This window comes from Ovis canadensis, chromosome 12 (genome assembly GCF_042477335.2).
Source record: "Ovis canadensis isolate MfBH-ARS-UI-01 breed Bighorn chromosome 12, ARS-UI_OviCan_v2, whole genome shotgun sequence".
NCBI classification, from domain to species: domain Eukaryota; kingdom Metazoa; phylum Chordata; class Mammalia; order Artiodactyla; family Bovidae; genus Ovis; species Ovis canadensis.
The window spans coordinates 14,860,177-14,873,126 of NC_091256.1; the positions used below are offsets into that span (position 1 = coordinate 14,860,177).

The following is a 12,950-nucleotide window of genomic DNA, read 5'->3' on the forward strand; positions in this document are numbered from 1 at the left end:
CAGCCTCTTTTTCTCCATTAATTTTCCTACTACACTATCCGTTTCTAATCCCTCTCTATCTGGAATTAAATATGTATTTTTCCAAGGACGCCGACTCCGTCCCCACCTTCGAATCACCCTGGATCCACCGGGGCTGGACCCCGGCAGGTTAGAGCACACCCAAGAGAGACTGGGCAGAGATACTGCTAAGACACTTTCCACACCAGGAGAGAGGAGAACTGTGGTAGCATGGACAGAGTGCCTGCCTTCTGCTTTCTCCCAGAGTAGGCCCTGCAAGTTGGGAGGATCATACATAAACGTAAGACTTTAGCATCTAGATGAGGTTAGGTGGTGCATGACCTCCATGTGGAGACAGGCAAGAACACGCGTACAACAGCAGATGACAGAGGAGAATTAACACAGAGCAAAACCAGAGCTCATCAATGATTAGATTGGGTGTAAGAATGTTAAGATCAGGTGGACCTAATCAGCAAAAGTAGCTAGAGAGAGATGGTTTCTGACCTCAGTTTAGAAAAAATGGTGGATGGATGGATGGAAGAAGAGGCAGAAAGACAGGGAACAGACCTAACCCAGTGTAGGCAGGCACTCCATAAATTCTCCAGGGACCGACCTGAACTGAACTGCTTGAAGAAATGTCTGAATTCAGAAGAAGTGATACTGGGGAACAGGAATTTAATGTCAGAGGAAAGAGAGACAAGAATGCCCCTGCCCACCTGATTAAGGGGTATAATGAACTATGCTAGGATTGGTTTCAAAGGCATGATTTTCAAGGCAAGTAAATATATCATAGAGGTTAACATTAGCACTCACCCCAGTTGCTTATAAAGGGAGGCCTTCTTTGAGAGTGCTGTTTAAGAATAGAGGTGGAAGTGTGACTCCAAGTGACTCACAGAGATTTGATCGACCAACAATGCAGATGAATTAGATGGTGTGAAAAGTGAACGGGAGAGTTTGGGCCAATAAGATAACGATTGGGGCCAGCTAATAATTTAACCTGATCCACATTGCTAGCCACGTAGCTAGAAATCAAATGGCCTTTAAAAATATATATATATATATATACTTCCATGAGCTTAAAGAGTTAGCTGCCTAAATCTGTATAAATGGTTTTATGTACAGGTAATCACCCTTTGAGGAGTACAGTTTTTGGTACAATAAAGTCGCTTTCTCCAGTAACATACATATACTTTCTCTGTATATCATCAGAACCTCCAGGGAAGAATTATGCTGCCCCACTCTCAGTTCCTCTGTGAATAAAGACTGGATAAAAATCTCTCCAAAACTGTCTTATCACAAGGTACACACAAACTGATTTGCTACCAGCAGCCAGTAGAAGGCTGTTTACATGTCAGTGATGAACTGGGAATGCACACTGGACCTGACTAAATGTGACCTGTCTTCCATGAAGCTTTATTCTAAAGGAGCAAGCACCCACAGTCCACCATGAAACTGCAGCAGAATTCAGTGAGGTAAACCATCTTATCCACCAGCAAGACCCACAGTGTGAAGAGGTATTTTATGCTCAACACCTGTAGGGTATTTGCTCCTGAATCAGGACTATTGCCCTGACCCAGAGGCGCTTCAAGAGGCCTTCTAACCCAAGACCCTGGCCTCTAAACCAAACACATAATGACTCCAAATTATTGGCTTTTTTTTTTTTTTTTGAGGTCTCACTAGCTCCCTCATGCACCCACCCTTTCAGACAAGAATCTCTATATTCAGACCCTCAACCTGCAGAAGAAACCTCTTGCTCTTTGCCCCTCTTTGCTAAATACATCCTCTGTGAACTCCGGGAGAAAGAAGTGCATGTAAGCTCCTGAGAGCAGGTCAGCTCTCAGGAGAGCTGGGTCAAATGCAAGACCAAGACTCTAGAACCTTAGGGAAACTTAGTACAGCATTAGAGCTGGGAAGACTCCCTGCAGGCCCCTCCCTGACACAGGTCATTTACTGAGTCAGACTCACTTTTAGCTCCGCACTGCCACCGTGTGGTCCCAGGGCAAATCCCAGGTCACTTGTCTTCCTTCCCCTTCAAGCGGGTGAGGGGCACCAGGAAGGTGGCTCACCACACCTTGACATTTCCCCTGCCCCTCCTCTGCTCAAAGCCATCACAATTTTATTTTAGCTCACATATCTCCTTGTCATTGCCCGTAGGAAACAAAGGTGACCAGAAATTTGCTGGTTATCAAGCAGTTTTACTGGCCAATTTCAACCACATTTTTGGGTTCTGGACTCACGAGTGAGTTGCTATGGCCTAGACGGAGGCTATAGCTCCTCAATAGATGGGAATACTTATTTACATACAAAACACAAAGTCATCTAGAAAATTACTGACATAGACCAAATAACATAGAAAGCAATTCTGAGAAATGCCCGCAGTCAAGCAACTAACCTCCTCCTGCCATGTACAACCCTGCCCACACAACAGTCCCCTGCCCCCCCACCCCCAGCCCTCTACTTCCACGTGGGCTCACAGGACTGAAGTGCAGTTATTCACAGAGTCCACAGGACGGCATAAACAATTCACAAAGGTGCTCAGCCCAGGGACAGTACAGCTCAGTTTCTCCTGGGGTGAGCTGTCAGAGAGCGTCGAAGAATTGATGCTTTTCAATTGCGGTGCTGAAGAAAACTCTTGAGAGTTCTTTGGACTGCAAGGAGGTCAAACCTGTCAATCCTAAAGAAAATTGATCCTGAATATTCACTGGAAGGACTGATGCTGAAGCTGAAGCGCCAATACTTTGGCTACCTGATGTAAAGAGCCAACTTATTGGAAAAGACCCTGACGCTGGGAAAGATTGAGGGCAGGAGGAGAAGGGGACGACAGAGGATGAGGTGGTTGGATGGCATCACTGACTCAATGGACATGAGTTTGAGCAAGCTCCGGGAGATGGTGAAGGACAGGGAAGCCTGTCGTGCTGTAGTCCATGGGCTCGCAAAGAGTCTGACACGACATCATCCTGCCATTTCCTTCAGGAGCCTCCTGGAATAGACTCCTGAGGCTCCCAGCCTGGTGTCCAGCTGTTCCCCATTGGCCTCATCACAGAACAGCACCAGGTTTCTGGAAAAGATCAAGTGCAGCCTTTCCATGGGAGAAAGAGTGAGGGTCCCAAAGCCACCATCAGAAGTAAATCCCCCTTGTGTAAAGGAAATCTGGAAATATAATAGTGGGATTATTTGCTACTCCTTGCTGTAGAAGGACTTCCCTGATGGCTCAGAGGGTAAAGCGTCTGCCTACAATGTGGGAGACCCAGGTTTGATCCCTGGGTCAGGAAGATCCCCTAGGGAAGGAAATGGCAACCTACTCCAGTACTCTTGCCTGGAAAATCCAATGGATGGAGGAACCTGGTGGGCTACAGTCCATGGGGTCGCAAAGAGTCGGACATGATAGAGCGACTTCACAAGCAAGCAAGCAAGCTACAGAAAGCACGGAGTGGGCATGGGAGGGGCTCTGGCCAACCCTGATTCCGGGTCTTTTCTCTTCTCTCCACTGTAGAGTCTCAGGCCCAATGCCCTGGAAGCCACTCCTGGATGAGATCCAGAGCCAGGCCACCATCCTCTCTAGTATCAGAAGAATGTGGTACAGTCTACAGCCTCACAAATGCCTCCCACAAGGCAGACGTTGTTACTTCTATTTATGAGTGCCGCTTGCTCAGAGACATTAGATAACCTGCCCAAGTTCATACAGGTAGAAAAGAGGTGAGATCAGGACTCAAAACCAGGTTTGGGTTATAAGGCCAGTATCCCTTCTACGTCCCAGTTATCGTGATGAGCAAAGATTTACTTACTATCTACTGTGGCACTAGGGTCAGAAACTGTGGTCTGAGGTGAGGAAGGCTTATGCAAACAGAGGAGGGAGCAACTTCAAAAGCTCAGGCTGGCGTGTGAGGTTCATAAGCCCAGCTCCATCAGGACAGATGGACTGGGAAGAAGCAGTTGGATGTCAAGGGCTGACGTGAGCAATGGCTGCAGCGGAGAGAGAGAGTGGGTTCCCACATCTGCCCTGAGCCTTGATCCCATTAGGGCCTGCATCCCAGTTTCCAGTTTTCTAGTGTTGAAAGGCTGGGAAGCTTTGCTCACTCATGACACTCAGCTTAGTTCTTTTCTCTTAAGGAGGCCTAAGGAGACTTCTTAGAGCTAAGCGGCCTCTTAAAGAAGTGTATCCCCAAAGTCACAGCCACCCCTCAAAGCTTCCCTAGGAGTGGAGGGCAGAGAGTGACTCTGTTCCCTAGTGTGCTCTCAAGAGCTCTTAATTAGATTAGCAATCAATCCCCACAGTAGTATAGCTTCATGGGTTTAGAAGTTCCTGGGTTTACAAACTGCCTGCATACCCACAGTCCTATTTGACCCTCATAACAAACAGAGCTTCGTTGGTAGCTCAGCCGGTAAAGAATCTGCCTGCAATGCAGGAGACCCCAGTTTGATCCCTGGGTTGGAAGTTCCCCTGGAGAGGGATAGGCTACCCACTCCAGTATTCTTGAGCTTCCCTGGTGGCTCAGATGGTAAAGAATATGCTTGCAATGCAGGAGACCTGGGTTCAATTTCTGGGTTGAGAAGATCCTTGGAAGAAGGCACAGTAACCCACTCCAGTATTCTGGCCTGGAGACGCCCATGGACAGAGGAGCCTGGCAGGCTACAGTCCATGGAGCCACAAAGAGTCAGACACGACTGAGCGACTAAGCACGCAATGAAGAGAGCAAGGTCACTGGCGGCATCATGGTGGTAGAACCAGGGCCTGACTTCAGCTGACGCTTTTCCCACCATCAAGACCATCACTTAGATTAGAGCCAGAATCATGGAGAGGAGGTTATTCCACGGTATAAATGCCACTGGAGATAATGAGGAGCAGGACAAAGTTCCAGCTTCCCCCGCCAGGCCCTCTGGGCATTAGCATCATGTAACTGCTGGCAATTGACACTTCTGAACTGTGGTGCTGGAGAAGACTCTTGAGAGTCCCTTGGACTGCAAGGAGATCCAACCAGTCCATCCTAAAGGAGATCAGTCCTGAATATTCATTGGAAGGACTGATGCTGAAGCTGAAACTCCAGTACTTTGGCCATCTGATGCGAAGAGCTGATTCATTGGAAAAGACCCTGATGCTGGGAAAGATTGAGGGCAGGAGGAGAAGGGGGCGACAGAGGATGAGATGGTTGGATGGCATCACCGACTCGATGGACATGAGTCTGAGCAATCTCCAGGAACTGGTGATGGACAGGGAGGCCTGACGTGCTGCCGTCCATGGGGTCACAAACAGTGGCACACGACTGAGCGACTGAACTGAACTGTGGGCAGAGGTGGGCAGCATGGCTGTGGCAGGACCCACAGTCACCAAAATTGAGTCAGACAGCATAAATGTCACTATCATGAAAATCCAACAATTCTCCTAGATCTTACGGGTTAGGAAGTCCTTAGTGCTTCTCCAGTCTTGCAAGTCATAAAAGGTTTGAGCTGGGAAAGACCTTGAAGAGCATCTCTATTCTGCAGGCAAGGAGCTGAGGTCCAGAGAGGGAGGTTAAGTTCCCAAGGTCATACAGATACCACCAGGGAGAGCCGGGTTTGCCATCCTGGGCTCCTGACTTGATTGTGGCAAGCACGTGATTTGTGTGGAAGCTCTGAAGAGCCTCAAACAAATCCAGAGCCACGACTAAGTCACACTTTCTCAAAGGATGTCCCCTCCATGCAGCCCAAGAGGCAGGAGCCACGTGGACCCCGTGAAGGGAAGGGGAAGTGCGACCAATCCCTGCTGCTTCCAAGACCCTCCCACTCAGAATTTGGTGACCATTTTCATCTCCTCTCTCCTCACTCATTCTTCCCACACTCACCCCAGTGGGCCATCCCACCAAGAACATGCAGTCCTTTGCCTTGTCACCCATCCTAACTATAAATGAGGGCATTTGGGAGAAGATAAGCTGCATTTGCAGAGTTTTTACCAGTTGCCCAGCGCTGTGCTACCCCTCACTTCCCTTCGGTAGACAGGTGAGGGGAGCAGGCGAAGCCCCCCCACTTCTCTTCATTAAGCACGCCTCTCTCTACCAACGCCCCCTCCCACACACACCCATCTCAGGATTCAAATAGGGTCCTCCTTGCAGTTATTCACTCCTTCCCTCTCCTGGCTGAAGAACTAGTCAGATTAGGGTGGGACAAACAAGATAAGATACCAGCCTCTAAATCCCTGCTGTCTGTGGACCCCCAGGCAGGAGAGCCCAGATCGGCGGCACCACACCTATCACAAACCTGGTCCCCAGACAGTGAATACGGCAGCATCAAGGAAGCAGACAGTCTGAGTCTCCCTGTTTCCCAGGATGTGAGGTTGGGCGGGCAGCTATGACACCAAAGATAGGAGTGGACTTTCCGGCCTCCTCACCCTGCCTCAAGCCGAGTCAAAGGGCATAAACGTCATTGTCGTGAAAATCCAACAATTCTTCTAGAGCCTATTGGTTAGGTGTCCTGAGAGAACGCTTCTCCAATCTTGCAAAGTCATGAAAGGTTCTAACTGAAGAAGACCATGGAGAGCATCAGGCTGGGCAGTGCTGAGGTGGGCAGAGATCCTCCGCCAGACTCTGGAGAGTGCTTCCTAAAAGATGCTGGTCTCAGTGGCAGCATCACCATCCACCTGCTCTGCGCCCCGCAGGGAGTCTCTGGGCCCTGGCTTCCTGCTGAGTCCGGGGCTGAGGCCGCGGGCAGGCAGGCCACTCGAGCGGGTCAGCAGGGTGGCATGGCGGCTGGACAGACTGCCGTTGGAGAGCCGCCTGCGCATCCTGGGCCCCGCGCCTCTGCAGCAGGCCAGACGGCGCAGGGCACGCCACCACAGGTGGCTGTTGAAGCCCATGTAGATCCAGGGGTTGCAGCAGCTGCTGAGGTTGCCCAAAAGCATGGAGATGGTGAAAGCCACGTTGGTCGAATCTGCCAAGGGAGAAGCACAAGGATTTCAGAGCTGGAAGGGCCCTGGGAGAGAGTCCCTCTCCCTACAGAACAGAGGAGGAAGCTGAATCCCAAGGAGGACCACGTGGGGTTCTATAATCAGAAAGGATCACAGCTGGGACTCCAACCTGGGACTCCTAACTCCAGGGTTTTGCCTCCCTGATTTATTTATTCATTTTGTGCCGCAGGGTGGTGGCAGGAGCTGAGGCTTGCTCTAAGCTGACTTTAGAGACACAGACATAGTCAGCGACGGGAGCAGCCCGAACTGGATCACTATCTTTGCTCCGAAATCTTGAATTGTGAATCCCCTAATGGATGTCAAGCATGGGTGAGGCAATTTCTGTAAAATCTGCAGGAAAAATGACCACGATTCTAGCCAGGTTTGGGCACACCTGCATTCCCACTTATGTCATAGATACGGGTACACACTGCCCTCTGACCCCTTAGGGTCCGTCCCAGTCATCCTGTCATTCAGTTATTGTCCGTGTGAGTACTGACTGTGCCAGGCCGGTGCTGGGGACCTCGTAGGCAATCAGTGGAGCTTGACAGCCTAGAGGTCCCATGAAGCCACCTCCGGCTGTGCAGCTTCTAGGTACAGGGCATCCAGGCATCTCGTTCCTGGCCAGTGCTGTTCTCCATCGTCAGAAATTACATCCAGAGAATGTCCCTTCTGCAGGGAAAACTAATTTCTCTCCTGGACAGTCAAAATGCGAGCCTTCAAAGACTCTGATAAGATTCCTTCCAGATATAATACTCTTTCTGAAAACGAAATGAAACTTCTCATGCCAACAGGAAAGCTGCTGGGATGGGCCCCAGCCTTCTGCCAGACGCACCATGGCTAAGCTATGGCGCGGGCTGCACACTGAGTTGCCCAGCGCTTTAGTGGAGGCTGTAGAATCACTGAGTGCCATGGCAGAGCTGGAAGGAATTGAGGGTTAGGGCACAGACCTGAACCTAGGTCTCCCCTCTTTAAAGCAGCAATTCTGCACCATTTCAACCAATGAACTCAAAGGCAAAGCTCAAGTGCCTGCTCTGTAAAGTGCCATGAAAGCTTCCAATATGCTGGGTCCTTGGGTGCTCTCCAGTGGTACTTGCAGCCCAAGAGAAGAAAAGATACAGGGTCAGGATATTTGAGAGAAAGCATGAATCACAGAGTTGAGAAGCATAGAAGTGACAGCAAGGGGGGGACCAGCCTCAGCAACAAACCCAGGCTCCTGCAGCATGAAGGTGTCTGGCCTGCGCCCCAGTTAACTGAACACCTGGGGGCTGCAGACATTTGAGAAGCTGCTTTGGCTAAGGTGTGCATTCATCTCATCTGCTCCATCAGTATATGTATAGTGCCTAGATTAGGCCAGAGACTGAGGGTTTCCAAGGTTTCTTCACTTGGGAAGCATCTGTTTGGATTGGCCCCCCCCAAGCCAGGCCCAGGTCGGGGCTCGAGATGCACCTGGAGCCCTGGAGTCTTCGGAGGCTCCAGCTCAGTCCTGGAGGGCAGACCTGCTGCAGCGCGGCCTGGCAGAGGCTCCACTGATGGTCGGGGACAAGGGCAAGTGCAAGGAGACAGCTTCCTGCCAAAGACTCGGGGATGAGCGGCCAGGAGGCCAGCATGCCGTGGAGGGAAGCTGGGTGTACCGGAAAGCAAGTTTAAAGCAGTGAATGTCTACTCAACTCAGAGTCCCCGAAGGGCTTCTGGTTTTCTGAGGGACACTTCGTTCCTGCACTGCTTACTCGGAGAGGCCCTTGATAAGTGATAAGTCACTTATATATGGGTCTGAGGGACAGGTTGATGATGGTGGTGACTACAGGAGGCAAGCAAGAAAGCTTCTCGTAGGTTCCTTGATAATGGGCAAATGGCCTTCTCATCGCTGGTGCCACCAGCTCAGCTATGATTGTTGGGAATAAGACAACAATAAAAGTCTGGATAAAGTTTGGCCTAAAAAGACCTTGATTCAATTTCTTGGCTCCACCTCTTACTAGAAGTGGCACTTTGGACCAGTTATTTCACCTCTCTGAAGCTCAGATTGCTTAGATGTCAAGGGGAGAAGGTCACCCCTAAGTAGCACAAGGCCTAAATGTGCTTGGCACATAGAAAGCCCTCCTTCCTTCTATTCTGTGCTTGACTAGAGGTGGGGGCAGTCCCTAGAACAGGTTAGGGGTAATATGGTCATTGCTTAAAGGGTAATTTTATAAATAGCCTCTGGTCCACACTAGTGTCCAAAAAGTGGTTAAGAAGGGGTACAATGGGACTGTTACAATTCAGTATTGCTGAACTCTCTCTCTGTCTTTTTTTTAGCTTTTAAAAAAATTTATTTTTAATTGAAGGATAATTGCTTTACAATATTGTGTTGGTTTCTGCCATACATCAACATGAATCTTGCTGAACTCTCTGGCAGAGTTGTGTTAATGTCATGAACAACCTTCCCCTCACTTCGTCTTTCCAGAAAAGATGTTTGGCTTGAGCGTGCCCTAGGATGAGCAGATTGAGACTAGAAACAATAGCATAGGGGAGATCACTCTAAGAGCTGGTAGGAAGGGGCAGTCTGGGTCTGCTGGTCAGTGAGTCCTCAGGAAGCTTCCAGAGCAAACTGTGCACAGGGCGTCCCTGGGGCAGTCACGCGCTGCACCCATCATACACCCCGAGCTGCGCATGAAGAGTCTGCTGGACTAGAGAGCACCCAGTCACCCTGACAGGTGACCACACACTTGTCCCCACCCCCTCTTCTTAGGAGAGCAGGAACAGATGTCTTTAAATACCACTTGCCAGCATTTGGGCTGCCCAGAAACAGCACTTTCCTTTCTCAGGACAAGCTCACCCCCAAATGGCCTGACCTGTTGGCAGTATCTGAAACTTAGGCTGCCGTCTATCTCACTCCCCAAAATGACCAGAATCAGGCCTCCCACGTCCCACCTGGAACACAGTCCTCTTAGAAGGTCCCATTTTGTTTTTCACATAGGAGGAAGGCCCTTCTCTTCATCACTTCCAGAGCTAGAATTTGGGAAGCGGGGGCAGACAGTTGAGGAGAGAAACGAGGAGATTCCAGGCCTAGGTTCTATTCGTCACTTCGCCACTTCCTAGCTGTGTGGCCTTGGGCAGGTCAGGTATCCTCTCTGAGCCTCTGCTTTCTCATTAACAAGACAAAGGGTTGAATTTGGAATTTCAGGGTTGTGCCCCAGGGCTAATTATTTGAAAATGGCTGTTGAAAAGGAGTTCAAAGTCTTGTTCAGGTGTAGCAGGGGAAGAATGCTGAGAGACACACTTCATGGGCCACAAACTGCCATCTGGACCAAATCATTTGAAAATCCCTCTCAAACCGTCTAGCAAACTGTCAGTTGCTTGGCCAAATCTACTCATGGTCGTATCTTCATTAGGGCCAAATAGTATTTTAAAATGCTTAAATTAGTTGCCAAAATTGTAGAATACGGAAATTTCACATTACAGGTACTCACGTGGCACGTTTTGACCGGATGGGAGTCACAGCTGTCCCTTTTCACACCGGTTTAGGCACCATCTTTAAAGCTGCACCCGTTTGTTACCTGCCTGCTCCTGGCAGCCTCTATGCTGTGCTGCCGTGCTAAGTCACTTCAGTCGTGTCCGACTCTGTACGACCCCATGGACTGTAGCCCACCAGGCTCCTCTGTCCCCGGGATTCTCCAAGCCAGAATACTGGAGCAAGTTACCATGCCCTTCTCCAGGGGATCTTCCCGACCCAAGCACCGAACCCACGTCTCTTAAGTCTTCTGCACTGGCAGACGGGCACTGGCAGACTAGCGCCACTGGGGAAGGAGGCTCAGATGGTGAAGACTCTGCCTGCAGTGCGGGACACACGGGTTCAATCCCTGGGTCGGGAAGACCCCCTGGAGAAGGAAATGGCAACCTGCTCCAGTATTCTGGCCCGCAGAATCCCAAGGACAGAAGAGCCTGGTGGGCTACAGTCCGCGGAGTCACAAAGAATCAGACACGACTGAGTGAGTAACACACACATAATGCTAAATGAGATCTTCAGACAGCTTTGAAGGGGTTGATAGAAACCATTCAAAATGAATGCATACTAGAACTGTCCCTTTTCACACCGGAACAGACACCATCTTTAACTGCTTCACCCATTTGTTACCTGCCTGGCCCCGGGAGCCACTGTGGCCCTGTCCTAATACCCACCTTCTCTCTTCTCTGCATTTTTCCACCTCCTGCTCCTGCCTCTACCTTCCCAACCAGACCACACACTTGCCTTCATCGGGGGCATTCTCATCCCACACAGACCACATCTGGACACTGAAGAAAGGCGCCCAGCAGGCGATATAGGCCAGCACAATGACGAAGGTCATCTTCACAGTTCGGATCTTGGCCCGCGAGATGGTGCTGATGCTGCTAACCCGGGACGGCAGCCCCCGCGTGGCTGCCACCGGGCCACGAGGAGCAGATGGCCTGTTCGCAGGGCCCCAGCTCCCTCCTTCGGCCTGCCCAGCCTCCGTCTTGACTTTGAGGTTCTTGCAGATTTCGTGGCAGATGAGGCTGTAGCAGGCTGTGAGCATGGCCACTGGCAGGATGAAGATGGCTAGGGTGGTCCAGGTGATGTAGGCCCGTGGCCCCCAAGGGAAGCGGAAGTCTGCCCAGCAGTCCAGCACTCCAGAGCCCTGGATCACCTCTCGTACGGAAAAAATGAAGACTTGAGGGAGGCTGAGGACCGCCGCCAGCAGCCAGGGGGCTGCGATGAGCGGGTAGGTGGACCGGCTGGGCTGCTGGAGGCTGCGCAGGGGGTGACAGACGGCCAGGTAGCGGTCCAGCGTCATGGCCAGCAGCATGTAGGTGGAAGCAAACATGCTCAGCACCTGCAGGTACTTGACGGCCCGGCAGAGCGGGTCGGGGCCCCGGAAGCGGTAGGTGATGTCCCACAGCAGCTGGGGCAGCACCTGGAAGAGCGCCACGCCCAGGTCGGTCAGAGCCAGATGCAGCACGAACACCTGCATGCGGGAGCGCTTGCGGACCGGCTGTCCCACCGTCAGAAGCACCGTCAGGTTGCCCCCTGTCGCCAGCGCCAGGACAGTGGCCAGGACGCCGATCTCCACCCTGGCCAGCTCCTCATCCCGGCCCAGCCAGGGTGTGGTGGCGTTCGCTGCAGCGACGGTGCTCCCCGAGGTAGGAGCAGCCGTCCAAGGAGGCCTGGAATCCATGGTGGAAGTTTGCTGGGAGAGAAGCAGGCGGGGAGGCGGGGATGGACGCAGTGTGAGCGCAAGTAGAGAGGCCGGAGGAATGAGACGGAGTGGGCAAGAGGAGGTTAAAGATGGAAGAAAGGGGAAGGGTCGGCTGACCAGAAGGAGGCTGAGACTGTGTGGCAGGGGTTAAGAGGGCAGGGGTGGAGAGGATGAGGGAGAATGAGGTAAGGAGGAAGATGCTGAGCCCAGAGAGGGGCGAGGGGACCCGGGAGCGAAGGGAAGCAAGAGTCAGGCAGCCGAGCAGTCAGGAAGGGGAGAATGGGCGAGGCTGGGCAAGGCGAGCCTTCTGGAAGGGTAAAAAGACTGGGGGAGCTGGCACCACTCCCCAGTGCGCCTCAAATCCACTTTCCCCAAACTTTCCTGCAAGCGGGTGCCCCTAAACCTGTTTGCAGGAGCGCTCCTGGCCGGAGGAGTCCCTGGAAAACGCCGCTGAGCCCACACGCCCGGGCTGGCGGCCGGGCGCGAGCAGGCTTTATGCGCTCGCATCCGAGAGCGGCGGCCCCCGCGCGCCGCGTGGCTCCTGCCGGGGAGGGCGGAGTGACACCGTAAGCGACCAACCGCGGGGCCCAGAGAGGCTGGCTGGGGGGCGGGGGGCGCGGGAGTGGGGACTCGAGGGAGGCCCGGGAGGAGGGGCAGAGGGGCAGACAGACAGGGCCCCGGACAGACAGGGAGCCAGAGAAGCCCACGGCGTGGCGAGCGCCCACCGGCCGGCGGCGCCCGCGGACAGACGAGCTCCCCGTGGCTCGCGCCTGGCACCGTCGGACTGTCTCCCGAGACAGGTGCGCGCCCAGGGGACGGGTGGTGGCCGCCCACCTACCGGGGAC

At 52.3% G+C, this 12,950-nt stretch overlaps 1 protein-coding gene across 1 annotated transcript; it reads right to left on the bottom strand.

The window, feature by feature from the left end:
- Positions 1-6,568: 6,568 nt before the first annotated feature.
- Positions 6,569-12,084, bottom strand: AVPR1B (arginine vasopressin receptor 1B). Its single transcript, XM_069544364.1, has 2 exons — positions 11,142-12,084; positions 6,569-6,897 (listed from the first exon to the last, which is right to left on the bottom strand). Exons 1-2 carry the CDS (start codon positions 12,082-12,084, stop codon positions 6,569-6,571), a joined length of 1,272 nt encoding a protein of 423 aa, XP_069400465.1.
- Between the last annotated feature and the right edge of the window lie 866 nt (positions 12,085-12,950).

Excerpts from the sequence above, each read along its gene's own strand:
- AVPR1B (XM_069544364.1), bottom strand. The coding sequence starts at position 12,084 with ATGGATTCCAGGCCTCCTTGGACGGCTGCTCCTACCTCGGGGAGCACC. Across the intron at positions 6,898-11,141 it reads TGAGAATGCCCCCGATGAAG|ATTCGACCAACGTGGCTTTC; the intron begins GCAAGTGTGTGG and ends CTCCCTTGGCAG.